The sequence below is a fragment of the Glycine soja genome, chromosome 6 (genome assembly GCF_004193775.1).
Source record: "Glycine soja cultivar W05 chromosome 6, ASM419377v2, whole genome shotgun sequence".
NCBI classification, from domain to species: Eukaryota; Viridiplantae; Streptophyta; class Magnoliopsida; order Fabales; family Fabaceae; genus Glycine; species Glycine soja.
Genome location: NC_041007.1, coordinates 18737158 through 18754130, shown reverse-complemented (window position 1 = coordinate 18754130; position 16973 = coordinate 18737158). Strand labels below are relative to the sequence as shown.

General features: G+C 36.5%; 1 protein-coding gene across 2 annotated transcripts in view; it reads left to right on the top strand.

The window, feature by feature from the left end:
• The window catches only part of LOC114416613 (DExH-box ATP-dependent RNA helicase DExH14), a 61587-nt gene that overhangs the window by 15721 nt on the left and 28893 nt on the right, over positions 1 to 16973 (top strand). For both annotated transcript variants that reach the window (XM_028381545.1, XM_028381546.1), the window contains 13 exons: positions 8620 to 8691; positions 8803 to 8919; positions 8996 to 9157; positions 10190 to 10255; positions 10380 to 10532; positions 10613 to 10696; positions 10878 to 10952; positions 11039 to 11170; positions 11257 to 11322; positions 14308 to 14373; positions 14745 to 14867; positions 14995 to 15144; positions 16399 to 16611. In XM_028381545.1, the coding sequence (XP_028237346.1) occupies positions 8620 to 8691; positions 8803 to 8919; positions 8996 to 9157; positions 10190 to 10255; positions 10380 to 10532; positions 10613 to 10696; positions 10878 to 10952; positions 11039 to 11170; positions 11257 to 11322; positions 14308 to 14373; positions 14745 to 14867; positions 14995 to 15144; positions 16399 to 16611 (1479 nt within the window). The remainder of the gene's footprint in view (positions 1 to 8619; positions 8692 to 8802; positions 8920 to 8995; positions 9158 to 10189; positions 10256 to 10379; positions 10533 to 10612; positions 10697 to 10877; positions 10953 to 11038; positions 11171 to 11256; positions 11323 to 14307; positions 14374 to 14744; positions 14868 to 14994; positions 15145 to 16398; positions 16612 to 16973) is intronic.

Sequence of the window (16973 nt, the reverse complement as noted above, 5' to 3'; positions counted from 1 at the left end):
TGTAATTAAATAATAATAAATCTAGCGCCACATCATCACTTAACAGTGAGATTTATCGACAAGGACCAAAACCATTGATAGACTAAAACATCAGGGACTTAGACTGGTCAATTTAAAGTTCAAGGACTAAAAGTGAAAATTCAAAAAAGTTCAAGGACTAAAAACGTAGTTAACCCTTTTGTTTCCATGATTCTGATCATTGTTGGAATGCCCACTTCTTTAGAAACTTTAATGATAGACAAGCTATTGAACTTCAGTCCTTGTTGGCCTTACCTTCAGTCCTTGTGCTCCCATTTCTTCTCATCTTTGAATAAGAATTTGGATCCTTGATTGTACTAGACTGCTACAAAAAATATGGCCCTCTGTGAAAGGCACGGGGAAAAAGACAAAAGAAAACCAAATATAGACAAAAATGCCATCCATGAATTGAGAAGGAAACGAAGTCTTGTGATTAACACTTGATAATAGTGTAGACAGTTTTATAATAGTATAGATGACTTGTTGCAAGTTAGATAGGCTAACATAGATCTCTCTTCTGACATTTGTCATGTGAGGATATGCTTCTAAAACTATGCCTCATTTATTTCTCCGTTGCCCAATTGTGTGATCCCTTTGAAATAAGCTTTAGGTATTTTCGGTGAGTAGTGGGTGTGTGATTGTGAAGCACAAACTTTGATATGGACATCGGGTACAACATTGACACTTTGGCTTGACTAATAATGTCTATACTATAGGACATCGAGATAGCACACACACACATACAAAGATAGGGAGAGAGAAAAGGCTAATGAAATAAAATATTAGTAATATTTGCATATTCTTGTATATTCACCTCTTTCTTATGATAATGAGCCTCAATAAGAATATCAAGAGACACTAATTTACAATGAAAGAATTTGGTCTCTTAACAAAAAATCTCAAAATAAGAGAATGAAGCTATATCTTTTAAGAAAAGTATATTTACCTTCTTAAACCAACTTTCTAAGTTTTTTCTATGATAGTGAGCCTAAAAAAATGTGAGAAAAATTATTTTTCCAAGTCTGTTTGGTGGGTTGGAAAATAAGGAAGGAAATAAAAGTTTGAAATTTGAATAGAAAGGGAGTTCAAAGAAAGTTTTTCTTTTTAGAAGTCAGTTTTTTTCTATTGGGAAAAATCCAAGTCCTACATTGGCTAGAGATAAGGTCAATATAGAGTATATAAGTGAGGGACAACTCTCACTCTAAGAGCTAGCTTTTGGGGTTGAGTTAGGCCCAAACTCACATTCTAAGATGGTATCAGAGCTTATCCTAGATCCATTAAATGAGTCACCCATCATGTCATTCATGCACCAAGACCAAAAGTGCTGGGCGTGAGAGGGTGTATTGGGAAAAACACAAGTCTTACATTGACTAGAGATAAGGCCAATATAGAATATATAAGTGGGGGACAATCCTTACTCTATGAGCTAACTTTTGGGTTTAAGTTAGGCCCAAATCCACATTCTAAGATTCTTTCTTTTCCTTCCACTTTCTCTTCAACCAAACAAAAGAAAAGATATGGTTATCTGTATTTTATATTATATTTGAAGTCGACTTCTCTAAAAATTAAAAAATAAATATTTTTCTAATAACAATAATGTCTTTCCATCCATATGGAGGTTTCAACTTAAATATCCAAGTTGTATGAAGGTGTTGGGGTTGGAAACATGTCTTACACTATGGCACTTCAAACATGAGAGGGGTATGTGATTAATAGTTTTGTGGCAATGTGCTATTTATGGGGTTTTGTGGTTGAAAAGGGATACGTGCATCTTCAAGGATGTTACTTCTTTGATGTGAGATATAATCATTTTCATGATTTCTTGCTAGCGTTCAACATTCAGTCTTTTTAAGGGTATTTGATACGTACCAGAATAGCAATAAAACAATCAAACAGTAAAAATAGTAAAATGGAGGAATAGAGAGCTTTATTATTATGATCAACAATGGAGACAATAACAGAAAAGGGAATAACAATCCACAGATCTGACAAGAGCAGGGCTCCTAATAGGAAGCTAAAGCTCCCTATACATTCTAGAATATTACAATAATCCCCCCCCTTGAATATTCCCCCTCCCACTCCTTATATCCAGGAAGTGCAATGGTACTCTCCTCACTCCTAACCACGTCACACAATTGTAACTAACTAGCCACCAATACCCTTTCTACCCTTCCTTCTAGAATACACCTTCCAAGTCTTGGGTCCACTTGATCTCTGGTGAATCAGCTGCTCATGTGGCAATTCTTCAATTAGCTGGGTCCTATCAGTATTAGTATTTCAAATAGGTTAAAATATGTTTCTCGTTCATGGAACTCTCCCGAAGGGCTGCAATGCTTCCTTCATTGCGCTCATTCCAAAGGTATCTGATCCACAAAATTTAAATGAATACATGCCTATTTCTCTAATAGGTAGCATATACAAAATTGTGTCAAGGGTGCTAGCATGGAGGTTGAAGGAGGTGCTGTCAACACTAATAGATGAGAGACAAACAACATTCATAGAAGGCCGTCATTTGCTACACAACACCCTCATTGCAAATGAAGTAATCCATGAAGCAAAGTCAAGAAATAGGCCGTGTTTGGTTTTTAAAGCAGATTTTGAAAAGGCTTACGATTCAGTCTCTTGGGATTTTTTGCTATATATGTTGAGGAGGATGGGTTTTTGTGAAAAATGGATATTATGGATTGAGGGCTGCCTAAAATCAGCTTCTATCTCCATATTGATTAATGACAGTCCAAAGAGGTCTAAGACAAGGGGACCCACTAGCTGCGTTATTATTCAACGTTGTTGCGGAGGGACTAAATGGATTGATGAGAGAGGCGACGAAGAAAAATCTGTTTCAAGGCTTCTTAGTGGGTAGAAATGAGGTGGAGGTTAGCATATTACAATATGCAGATGATACACTCTTTTTTGGGAAAGCATCCATGGAAAATGTTAAAGCGATCAAGGTGATTTTGAGAAGCTTTGAACTTGTCTCAGGCCTTAAAATTAATTTCTCAAAGAGTAGTTTTGGGACAATTGGGATGTTAGAGAGTTGGAAGGAGGATGCTCCTAGGTATTTAACTTGTAGGTTATTGGCCATACCATTTCTATATCTGGGCCTCCCGATTGGGGCAAATCCAAGGCGGTCCGACACATGGGATCCTATAGTCAAGAAATGTGAGAGTAAATTGGCAAAATGGAAGCAAAAGCAATTATCTTTTGGGGGAAGGGTAACACTCATAAAGTCTGTTCTAAATTCTATTCCTATATATTTTTTTCTTTTTTCAGGGCTCCAAATAAAAATCTAGACAAATTGGTGTGGATTCAGAGACGATTTCTGTGGGACATAGGTGTGGAGGAGAAGAAGATAACATGGGTAAAGTGGGAGTCGGTGTGCCTACCAAAGGAGAAAGGTGGAATAGGGATCAGGGACTTAAGGAAGTTTAACTATGCACTCCTTGGAAAGTGGAAATGGAGCTTTTTCCATAACAAAGGAGAATTATGGGATAGAATATTGGACTCAAAATATGGCGATTGGAGAAATTTGGAGGAAGCAACAAGGGGCAGTAGAGTATCAACATGGTGGAAGGATATAAATATCATAGATCCTTCAAGTGCAGATGATAGCGTTTTCGATAAAGGGATAAAATGGAAAGGGGGTGTGGAGAAAAGGCCAAATTTTGGGAGGATGGATGGAAGGAGGATGAAGTACCATTTAAGTTGAAATATTTCTCACTTTTCTCTATTTCCAAACAGCAACAACATCTCATAAAGATGATGGGCGATTTCATAGCTACAGGTTGGGAATGAGACTTTAAATGGAGAAGGCAACTTTTCGATGATGAGATGGAGATGGCTGTAAAGTTTTTACAAGATCTAGAAGATATCAACATCCACCCGGACCGAGAAGACAAGTGGATTTGGAAGGAAGATGCATCAGGTGTCTATTCAGCAGGGAGCGGGTACAAGAAGCTTATGTCAACCCAAACTGATGAAAATCAGGATGGTGTTTTTATTGAGTTATGGAAGGTCAAGGCTCCTAGCAAAGCTGCGTTCTTCGCGTGGAGACTACTCAGGGACAGATTACCAACAAAAATGAACCTGCACAGGAGAAATGTGGAAATAAATGATCCCACATGTCCATTCTGCAAATATAAAGATGAGGATGCAACACATCTATTCTTTAGTTGCAGCAAAATACTGCCACTCTGGTGGGAATTAGTATCGTGGACAAACACTTCAGGACCACTTCTACAGCTCCCAATAATGCATTTCCTCCAGCACGTGGTTTGGAATCAAAATGGCTCTAGTTCTCAGATTTGGAAATATTGGTGGATCTCCTTGACTTGGAGTATTTGGCAGCATTGAAATAACATTGTTTTTGAAGGGGACAGTTTTAATGGTAGTAAGATACTGGAGGATGCAGTTTTTCTTTGCTGGACTTGGCAAAAAAATCTGAATAAGGACTTTGACGTATCGCTTCATCACTGGTCCAGCAATATGAAAGAGGCATTTATGTGATTAGGGTGGGAGTCTATATGTATGTTGGGTAGTTGTGGACCAAGCAAACTGTCAGAATTATGGTTTCCTAATTCAATTTAGATACTCTATATTAGGGATCCATAGTCCTGCTAAATTTGGCCCAGTGTGTAATTTCAACAGTACAACTTGTACTGATTAACATATAATACAATATTATTTTTGCTGAGTAAAAAAGAAATATGTTTTTCGTTCCTACAAAATTTTGTTCGTTATTCGTTCTCACAAAATTAAAATGTGTGACTTTTTGGTCCGGAGTTAAGTTTGGACAAATCTGAACCTATGTGTCTTATGTATCACTTCTAAAAGTTGGACATGTGCATCTCGGTATTTTTTTTCTCTTTCCCTTTCTCGTGAAGAACAAAATCCCCAATCTCCCTGTTTGATCTTCTTGCCACCTCCGGCAACTATCTCCGCATCTGGTGGGTCCATGACAACTCCGTCGAGGCCATCTCCTTCTTCAACAATAGCGCGACAACAATCTTTTCTCCTTCAAACCCAACAACGATTCATCCTCTCACCCACCCACCCACTCCCTTCCTCATCCCTAACCCACTAACAAAACAACGATGACGATGAAGATAGAAGATGATTCCTGAGGCAATGGAGCGGTGGTACCGTCGTGAACGAAGGCAGTGAGATATGAAGAGAGAAGTGTAACATCCTTGATTTTTGACTTCTTAACGGCTTTCACATTACGGCATTTCACGCGGTGACACTTCACTCAACATCCTTGCTGGTCAAAACCCTCCATCGATCAGAACTTTCCATAGGTAGCCTTTTTTGAGACCTCGAAAATCAGCTCTGCCCATTTCCAGGATCAATGATTGATCCCACAAACCAAAATAAGACTTTTTAGCGTGTTTTGTCCTTACTCACACGCTTTATGGGAAACTTCCCAGAAGGTCATCCATCCCACAACTACTCCAAGCCAAACACGCTTAATTATGAAGTTCTTAAGTGATGGGCTACCGAAAAGTAGATGCATCTTGTTGGTATAGGTAATACCAATTAATTCCTTTAAGCCGTCCTCAGTTGTACAGTCCCATATCTGCATAGTCTCTGGATCTCTCTCATTCTGGTGTGATTCAATCAGGGTGTTACAAGCGTCAGATCTGAAGAGCAGAGGCACCTCATGAAGGAAGACAATGAGATTCGAAGAGAAAAGCATCAGATCCGAAGAGAAATAACCCGAGAAGATGTCAGTTGTGGGACCCTATCCTTAAAAAGTGTGAGAGGAGACTAGCAAAATGGAAGCAGAGACACATATCGTTCGGGGGGAGAGTCACACTTATACAATCTGTTCTAACATCTATTCCCATATATTTTCTTTCATTTTTCAGGATTCCTAGAAGGGTGGTGGAAAGACTGGAGGGCATTCAGCGTAGATTCCTATGGGGAGGAGGCCCCGATCAAAACAAAATCGCTTGGGTCAAGTGGGAGACTGTTTGTCTTCCAAAAGAAAAAGGTGGGCTGGGAATCAAGGACATCAATAGTTTCAACCTTGCATTGCTCGGCAAATGGAAGTGGAGCTTATTCCAAAACCATTCAGACTTGTGGGCTAGAGTATTGGAGTCAAAGTATGGTGGCTGGAGGAGCTTAGATGAAGCATCACGAGACTCTAATGATTCTATATGGTGGAGAGATTTGAAATTGGCTATCCATCATCCGCAACAAGAGCTGATTCTTCATAATGGAATGGTGTGGAAGGTGGGGTGTGGTGAGCGAGTCAAGTTCTGGGAGGATAGGTGGATTGATGGGGAGACAGCTTTAATAGCCAAATACCCGAGGCTTTATCTCAACTCATGTCAACAGAATCATTTCATTCAGCAAATGGGAGTCCTCAAAGACATAGGTTGGGAATGGGACTTCAAGTGGAGGAGACTTTTGTTTGACAGCGAGATACCCATGGCTGACTCATTTCTAAAGGACGTGGGAGGCATCCGAATCCAACCTAGAAGTCGGGATGAGTGGGTTTGGAAGCAGGACCCTACTGGCCAATACACTGTAAAAAGTGCTTATCTTGCATTGAGGGGAAATGTAATAGAGGGGGACGATACTGCAGATTTTGAAGTATTATGGAAACTAAGAATCCCTTCTAAAGCTGCAGTTTTTGTTTGGAGGCTACTTCGGGACAGATTGCCAACCAAGCTAAACTTGCGTAGGAGGAATGTGGAGATTAATGACCTTCATTGCCCATTTTGTAGGAGATCGGAGGAGGACGCAGCTCATCTTTTTTTCCACTGCAGCAGAATTACACCGATATGGGGGGAAGCTCTGTCTTGGGTGAACATGCTTAGTGTGTTCCCTCAGCACCCAAGGCAAAATTTCTCCCAACATATGATTGATTGGGTGGATGGAATTCGGGGTAATAGATGGAGGGTATGGTGGATGGCTTTTACTTGGAACGTTTGGCAGTTGAGGAACAAGATCATATTCTCAAATGGCACCTTTGATGGAAACAAACTGTTGGAGGATGCTTTATTCTTACTGTGGTCATGGCTTAGAAGTTTTGAGAAAGATTTCACAATTCACTATAATCAATGGTCCTCTAACCTTAGAGATGCTTTTGTTCTTAGTTGAGGGTAGAATTTATAGTGTAGCAGTAGCTGTATTTATCTATCTTCCAGTTTGGTTCCCTCCGAGACTGTTATGTAGTCTGTCTTGGGAACCATCCCACTGGATTCTTTTGTAATCATGGTACCTCTGGTACTTGGTTTATATTCATATATATATATATATTATCTTTGCCGATCAAAAAAAAAAAAATGTGGAGGAGGTTGCGTGGACAACGATGTCAGGTCCATTTTCTCCTCCACCGACGACACAAACGGTTTAAATTTACAAGACCTCGTTTCGCCCACTACCCTTGTGGTGGAGTTAGAGAGATCCATTTGTGTTTGCATTATGCTTGTATTGGATCTTGTAATAGGGGGGAGATGTTTATGATGCACAAGAGTTGTATGTTGGTTTTGAGCATGTTGACAATGGTTTTGTTTCTCGGACCATTTGAAAAAACTTGTATTGGAAGGATCCGTTTTTGTTTCACAACTGTTCTGACAATACTTTGTTTTAGTTTTGATGTTGAAAAAACTTGTTTTATTACATGGACCATTTGAAATTACATGGGTTTTGTTTCAGAATTGCCACCCTTTTGAGAAGCCAATAAAAATTTATAGTTAGGAAAGTGGTATTGCCTGGGTTCCTCATAGTTTGATTAGGAGTCCGACCTGGGTTTAGGAGAAAGGGGTTTTTTGTTTTTTTAATTTTTTCCTGTAATTTGTGGCAGTTTTTAACCCTAAAAAATCGTGTTTTATTTTTTATTTTATTTTTATTCTGCAATTTGTGACAATTTTAATCCCCCGAAATTGCATTTTAACATTTTAAAAAATGCCATGTAGGTTTGCATAGGGTTGGATCCAAACCTAGGTCAGAGCCAAAAAATCACATTTTAATTTTGCAACGACGAAAAATGAACAAAAAATTTTACAAGATGAAAACTGAACTTATGTTAATTTTATACGAACGAAAAACATAGTTTAGCCTTTCAAATATGCAAAGGGATTGGATGTCTCTCATACAGTACAGTGACTAGCTTTTAGGAGTTACCTTTACTTCTCTCTATTTCTCTCTTTATTATCTTTGCTGCAGATTTCTTATACTCAAATTTTTGGTACCTCTCTTTCCTTCAATAAAATTTCTTCTTTTATACATGTGTGTGTGTGTGTTTGGATGTTGGTAATAAATTTCTGCCAGAGGATTTGAAGATGAAGAGTCCATAAGTTTGTTGATTACTTGATACAATCTAATAGAGTATTTTAACCGGCCCATTTTTTTTCTTGGGCTAAAGTGATGTAACATCTAACAAGTGTTGAGGAGATAAAACATTTTCAAGGAGTTTGATTGTTGGATATCTAGAGCAATTGTAGGGTTTTATTGTATTCATGATGCTTCTTAATCATTCAAATTGTTTGTGCCTTTTCATGTTATAGCTTTGTGAAGAGGAGTTACTCAAGGAAGAAGCGCTTTTAGTAAAAAAACAACTTATTTCCTTTAGTTTTATTAATGACTTGTATGCAGATTGGACAACACTTTAGGGATGGCTACTTGCATAAAGAAGAATTTAAGATAGTTTATGTTGCTCCAATGAAGGTATGTTGATGCTTTTGTTTTTCTTTACATTTCTCTATTCAGATTTGCTTTTTGTTCCCTGCATTTGTGTGCCATTACTCATTTCTAAGTATAGATTCTTGTCCTTTCCAGGCTTTGGCTGCAGAAGTTACATCAACATTCAGCCAACGTTTATCTCCTTTGAATATGATTGTCCGAGAGCTTACTGGAGATATGCAGCTCTCTAAAAATGAACTTGAAGAAACTCAGGTTTACTGTTAAAATTGCAGGGTTAGGATTTCTTTGCCGGCATGCAAACTAATTTTTTTATTATGGTTTAAATCAGATGATAGTGACAACACCTGAGAAATGGGATGTCATTACACGCAAGAGCAGTGACATGTCACTGTCAATGCTGGTAAAGCTCTTAATTATTGATGAAGTCCATCTACTCAATGATGATAGAGGTCCTGTGATAGAGGCTCTAGTTGCCAGGACCCTACGGCAGGTAACGCATGTGTCTTATTTCCTCTTTTTTTTCTTGTACAAATTTAGTTAGGAGATCTGCTTAGATTTATTTTATTTTCTTTTGTAGTTAGGACAAATTTCCTTATTACTTGTAATTGAGCCAAATTTGTTTCGCATAATTCCTTGGTTAGCATTAATTTATTAACCTGCATATATTGTTATCAACCTTGCGCAATTTGATCATCAGAAACAATATGCAACTTCTCATATTTATAGGGTATGTTTCTAATTGTCAGTGAGTTTTGGTGAAGTTAATATGCATGAAGCATGTGAGAGAATAACATTTCCCGGTCTAGCTGGAGTTAGTGTGACAGCTGTTCATTGACTTTTAATTCAGTTTGCTGGTTGTAAATCAGTTTCAATTGTCTCAATGACAGTTGTAACTGCCAGATTAGACTCTAGATAGGCTCTCTATTTCCTGTACTATACATATCTGTTGTAAGCACAAGCGCCGTACCTTTTGTTCATTTTTCTCATTTTCAATTTTCTGAATGTTCTCCAAATTCTCTCTGTTTTCTCTAAATTCTACAAAACATTTCTGTACTTGCCTACTTGGTGAATTGAGCTTACAATGAGAAAACTAAAGGGGCTTATCTCCAATAATGTTTCTTGTGTTTCTTTTTGCCCTAATTTAAATTTAAAAATGGAATTTTGATTAGGTTGGTTCCTCGCTGTGGTGGTTATGATCTTAAAGATGTAGTTTTATATGCCAACAGAAGTGGGAAAGAATGAAAGAAATCTGTATTTTTTCAACTAACACTTATTTTATTTGCTACAGTTGCATTGAGTTAACATTGTAAAGACTTATAATGCATAATCAGAAATCAAATTATTTTTATGAGATCAATCTGACGGATAATGCTTATGGTTTTGGTGTGATTTGTATGATACAACAATCTGTGTGGTGGTGATATTCCCATTACTTTGTTTTGCCAAACTGCCACTATTACCATTTATTATATTATATTTCTTCGCTTGATAATTGACTTTTCTTCCATCATTTTATTACCAGGTGGAATCTACTCAGACAATGATACGCATTGTGGGCCTTTCTGCCACTCTTCCCAATTACTTGGAGGTTTTTGATCCAAATAATATATAATTGTTGCTACTACCTCTATTGACTTTGTAGTTCTGTATTCCAAAGTATTTGCTGGACATCACTTGCAAGTTCTGACTAAGTGACAATTCAATGTCACCAGGTTGCACAATTTCTCAGGGTAAATCCAGACACGGGTCTTTTCTTCTTTGATTCTAGTTATCGTCCTGTGCCTCTTGCACAACAGTATATTGGAATTAGTGAGCCAAACTTTGCAGCTCGTAATGAATTGTTGAATGATATATGCTATACAAAGGTATTGTTCCATCTCTCTTCTCTTCAAAACATGATAAATCTTGCAGTGTTGGCTAATTTGTTAGCTTTGGCCTTTGCCAGATTGCTGATTCTCTTAGGCAAGGCCATCAGGCAATGGTGTTTGTCCATTCACGAAAGGACACTGCAAAGACAGCTGATAAACTGGTTTGTCATTTTTGAAGTTTTTTATAAGTCATGTTATTTGATTTAAGGTTCTTTGAGCATGTGTTAGTGTTGCTTGAAGCATTATTGTTGTCACTAAATATTTCTGTGCATTTGCTCCGATTGTACTTTATCTGTCTAAGCTTTGCTTCTAGTATCATCACTTGTATGTTGTGTTTGACAGGTTGAACTAGCACGAAGGAATGAGGATTTTGAACTTTTTAGTAATAATACACATCCACAATATACCTTCATGAAGGTGGTTAAAGAAAACATTTATTTGCATTTTTCTTATGATATCTATGTTTCTTTTGAGTTCATAGATATTTATCTAATGCATTCCAGAAAGAAGTCATTAAATCCAGAAACAAAGATCTTGTGCAACTTTTTGAATATGGTGTGGGTGTACATCATGCTGGGATGCTACGTGCAGATAGAGGACTTACTGAGCGACTTTTCTCCGATGGACTTCTGAAGGTAGACCTTATCACTCTCTTATTTTTCCAGATACGAGTTTCAGAATTTCCCTTAAGTTTCATGAAAATGTCTTTTGCTGCTTTTAGGTTCTTGTCTGTACAGCAACTTTGGCATGGGGTGTCAATCTACCTGCACACACAGTTGTCATTAAGGTTTGTATCTACAGCAACTCTGGTATGGAGAAGTCTTCTTTGTTTTATACAGATATGGTTTCATTTTCTTTAATCCAATTGTTGAATCATCGGATTTTATTGTTGATCATGTATTTCAAATTTCAAATAATTGGTTATTCTAAGTTGAAGAACTAGTAGTGAATAATTTCTGTGTTGAAATTTGGGAATTAGATGGAAAAGGGATAAGTGACTGTGATAGGGACTTGGGTATTATGAGGAGCCTATGTCCCACATCAACTAGTATTGGATGCTCGGTGAAGTATTTATGTACTTGGTTCTCCCCTCTTAGCTTTTAAGGGTGGGTTCCCCAAGTGCTTGGGCGCTTATCACACTAGCATAGACCACAAGGACAAGAAAGTGTAGTTTACTAGATATCTTCTGGGATATTCTTGAATCAGTCAACCACATAAAAAGTTGTCTATCTTAACATTTTAGTTTTGGAACATTAATTATACACTGTGTGGACTAGTAGAACCCAAACCAGTTTTTAATTATGCTAAAATTTTATGAGCATGACATATATGATTTTGTCTCAGCTTCTCATCCAAAGAGCTATTAAACCCTTTCCATGCTTTTATTCCAATCACAGATTTCATGGAAAGCTTATTCTGCAAAGAGTTATATAATGGTGTAACTTTTGTTTCTCACTTCCTCCTGCTGTTGATAGATCCTATGATATAGGTATCATCAAGTAGATATAAGGACTGAATGTATCTATTGTTTATGTATTCAAGTCTGGGATTAAGGACCAGATCCTGAGATATAAAACGAGGGATTACGAAATAAGAAAAACTATCCTTAGGCACTTGGGAGGATCACACCTTCTGGCCCTCCTCACATACACTTTAGAAATAATGGGTTTCTTTGGGCCTGTATCATCCTATTCTGCATTTGTTTTTCTCAGTTCTTGGAAAAGAAAACAAGTTCATATGTGCATGGTATTGTGTGACACTAGAGTTCTTTTAGAGCCATCAGTACTACAGCATTGAGAATTTGAATGGCGAACATATATGGTTTTGATATCTTCTGTTTTTTATTTTTTTGATACAACAAGAATTTATGGAGAAAATAAGAAATAGAATGTTAGGATTCTAGTGAGAATGTGTCAAATATTATTTTACTAATGAGAATAAAAAAGTTGAGAACGGTTTTGGTTTGTAATTATTCACTTTCTTGATGATCAATTTGCATCGATTACACTTCAAATTTTATTGATTGGCCAATCTGATCTAGAACTAGATTAGATACACTTCTCCAATAAGTTAACATTAACTTATGCATATAAACCTTTTTAGAAGCTCCCTTATCTAACTTCTCTATTAATTGAGGTGCATAAGTTGATTTTAGCTTATGGCAAAAGTTTGATTCACTTTACCTTTTTGATTCTTTTTTATTTTCATATCCTAAAAGTGCTTGTTTAGAAGTTTGACCCAATTTAGATAAACTTCTTGATAAGCGCTTAGGGTGCTTTTGGATAAACAACTTAATTAAGTGATATTGAATAAGTGCTTATCTTGTTATGTAAGCACTTATGTATAAGTTGTTTCTATAATAGAGGAGAGAAAATATAATTAAACTATTTTCATACAAGTTGTAAGCTATTTTTATAAGCTATCATGGAGAACTTATTGAAATAAGCCAAAAATAGCTTTTCATAAGCTCGCTGAAACAGATGTCTTGTTTGGATAAACTTCTACATAAGCCCTATAAATTATTTTTTTAATTAAGTTTCCCACTAAAACTTTCTCATGTGAGGGGGTGGGAATCCAAGATTCCCATGAAAGAGGGAAAATTTTGTTATAATTATGTCTCTTATTCCCGGGAATATTTTAGACATACCAAACATATTTATATCATTCTCCGAAAATATGATTCCCAGGAAATGTAATTCTCGGGAAATTATTCCCAAGGGTGGAAAAAGATTCCGTATACCAAATGCCCCCTAAGTACTTATGGAGAAGTGTATCAAAACAAGACGTTACACAAGTGCTTATGTCAAATGATAAGTACAAATAAGCTTTTCCAAATGCATCCTTACAGGAGAAGAAACTCAAGAGGTAAAATAAATCGAACTTCTCTCATAAGTTAAAATCAAAATATGCACCTTAGCTTTATAGAAGCTCCTTCATCTAACTTCCCTAAAAGCTAAGGTGAATCACTTGATTGTAAATTCTGTGAGAAGTTTGGTTTAGTTTACTTTCCTATTTCTTTTCCTATAAGTGTTTCTTGAGAAGTTTATCCAAATTGAGCCTTATCCAAACTGGTTCCTAGTCTCCTTGACTTGCACAATTTTCATAATAGTTCTACAACCTTTACAATTTGCCTACCTAATTATCTTATATGAGTCAGCTAGATGCAAGTGTGATGTGATCTATCATGTGTTGTAAACTTATTTCCTATTACAGTTTGTTTGAGTTAAAAGCCATTTTTGAGCCTGCACCTCAGAGCTTTGAGGTCTTAGTTTTATGAGTGTTGGTCCTTAACATTAAGAGTTTGATTCTTGTCGTTCTCATTTCTTCATAAATGGAGCCATGAGGTATGATGGACTTGTGCTTTATCCATCTTTGGCTCTGAGGGCTTTTGTGGGAGTATATTAGAAATCTGAATGCTACACTGAGTGGGTTTTTCAGAGTATGTATTAGCTTTTGAATTGAATTTACTACAGTCCAGGTATTTTATTTTATAAATTTTATAAATATGCCTTTGTCCTAGGAAGTGGATTTTGAAACAAATCCGACTGCTAAGACATAGTGTTGTACTAGAGTCATAAGTGTTAATATGTTAAACTTTATGTAGGTAGCTACTGATCATATTCTCTGCAATGTCTATCCCTACGGCTTGTTTTTGGATTATTTCTTCGCAGTGATTCAGTATCAAAGTTATTATGTCCAATAGGTTCTTTTGGGTCTTCAGTTGGTTTTGTTATGTAATTTGTAAATTAACTTGATGGCTGTTATTCTCCAGGGTACCCAATTATATGATCCAAAAGCTGGTGGGTGGCGAGACCTGGGTATGCTTGACGTTATGCAGGTAAGGCATGAAATTTCCTGTATAAAGAAAATATGAACTGTTTAAGGCCTGTTTGCCTTGATAAAATGTTTTCACTTTTAGATACAAAAATGCTACTACCTTATTTTCTTTTGTTTCATATTTCCAAAAGTCTGTATAGGAAACTAATAGAAACCTGTTAGAACCTAACAGAAACAGTGAAAACAACTATTATGGTTTTCATTGTTTCCCATGCAAACTTTTGAAAATAGGAAACAAATTGAAAATAGGATAACATTTTGTCGTTAGAAGTGAAAATAGAAAATCAAATCTGGAAACATTTTCTTACAGCAAACAGCCCCTTATTTTTTCTACATTAGCTGAGAGGCTCTATCTATTACATTTTGGTGTAGATATTTGGGCGAGCTGGAAGACCTCAGTTTGACAAAAGCGGTGAAGGTATCATAATTACATCTCATGACAAACTAGCATATTATCTGCGACTGCTGACAAGCCAACTCCCTATAGAAAGCCAGGTAATGATAAGGAAAATGGGGAGGCAGTCATCTTCATGTTTGTTCTTTGAATCTTTGCCTATAGTGTCATGCATAAGATTTTCTTAATGTATTTGGCATTGTGTTCACTGACTTTTATTAATTGCAGTTTATTAGCTCCTTGAAAGATAATTTAAATGCAGAGGTGGCATTGGGTACTGTAACTAATGTTAAGGAAGCCTGTGCATGGCTTGGCTATACATATCTTTTCATAAGGATGAGGATGAATCCTTTAGCATACGGTATTGGGTGGGATGAGGTACCTAACTACAACTTTACCTTTGTTGAACCAGTTATATGATATATTTGCAAGTTTTTAGCTTGTTTATGTTTTATGTATGCTTGCACTTAACTGACCTCTGATGTTAAGGGTGTATGTTAGAAAGCATAGGGTAGGGGTGGGTGAGAACGGTGGATTGGAACCTAATTATGTTATCAGCAACTGTCTAACTGGCAGCTAACTGAATTCAAACTGATTAGATAGAAACAGGAGGGTGTTTCAGTTGAGAAAGGGAGTTTTTGTGTGGATAGAAAGAAGAGGATGGGGAGAGCCACAGGGCTCTTGAACATCCTGGAAGCCGTGTGCTAGAGTAGCTGACTTATTCTGTTATTCCTCCATAATTCCTTTGTGCAGTCCATCCTTGATCCTGTATCAGATTGATTCAGATTCAGGGATTGAAGAGCTCCATCAATAGTGTTAACTTCTCCATCTTCAATCAGATCTAGTTTCTATTAATGTCCTGTAATCATTAAAATGTAGATGGTAATTCACTAATTCTAACTCTAACCTTAAATGTGGGAGTAGTGATATGAAGAGAAGGCTCTTCTTAAGAAGCTATACTATTGTTTTCTGTAAAAAATTGGTATCGTACAAACTACTAATACATATTTCTTATTTGGATTTGGGGATGTACTTGTCAACGGGTATTTCAGATGTGTTATGAGTTGTGCTCTCTGCTTCTCTCAATTTTCAACAGATTGATCCCACTAGGTAAGACTGGCTACATAGATACCACGATGCCATTGCGCTTGTTTGAAGACCAAATTCTCAAGGGATATTATTCACCATGATATCTTTCTTAACAATCTCCTCAAATGTTCTTCTTGGTCTCTCTCCTCCTTTTCATAGGACTAAAAATCATGCAATCTACTACTCTCCTCAGTGGTGCTTCTAATGACCATATTTGCACCGACTTAAAAAATAAGAACACATACAAAAAGATAAATAACTTGTATTTTATTTTTCTGATATGTTCATAGTCAGTAGTGTTGTTTATTAGCATATTCTACAAAGGTGTGTGTGGGAAGAATATACCATTAATTTAAAATTGAAACTTGATAATTTGCTGCTTTTGACTGATTTTTGAAAATGAATTACTCTGACTTATCGTTATGAATTTTTTTCTTCAGAGATTGTCTATTTGCATTTAAAGGATTTCCATCGATAATTTTTTTTATTTACTGTATTAGTTTAGAATATGACAAATGATTTCTTTAATCTTCTATGCTTCAGGTGATGGTGGATCCTGCTTTGAGTTCTAAGCAAAGATCTCTTGTAATTGATGCTGCACGTGCACTTGATAAAGCAAAAATGATGCGGTTTGATGAGAAAAGTGGCAATTTTTATTGTACTGAGCTTGGTCGCATTGCGAGCCATTTTTACATTCAATATTCCAGTGTTGAAACGTACAATGAAATGTTGAGACGCCACATGAATGACAGTGAGGTAATTTGATTGCAATCTATTCTAAGCGAAGTTTCAATTACTGCTAATGATTTTCATACTTTTTATATATTATTTATAGGATTTTCCTTTCCCTAAAATTTGATATGGGACATTTTACGTGTTTTGTTCATTACTGTATCAAAGGAGATGCCATCTCTGTTATGCAGAGAAATTGGGGAGCATTGCTGCATTCCTTTTATCCCTTCCCCCCCTTTTTTTAATGCTTTTGATGATACCTGAGCCTGCCTCTTGTACTTTAATTGTTTTCTCTCTCATAACTTTTCCCTATAAAAAAGCTGTTCTACAATAAAAGTGTTTATTTATTGTTCGTTATATATATTTTTTTTCCTGTAAGATTGGAA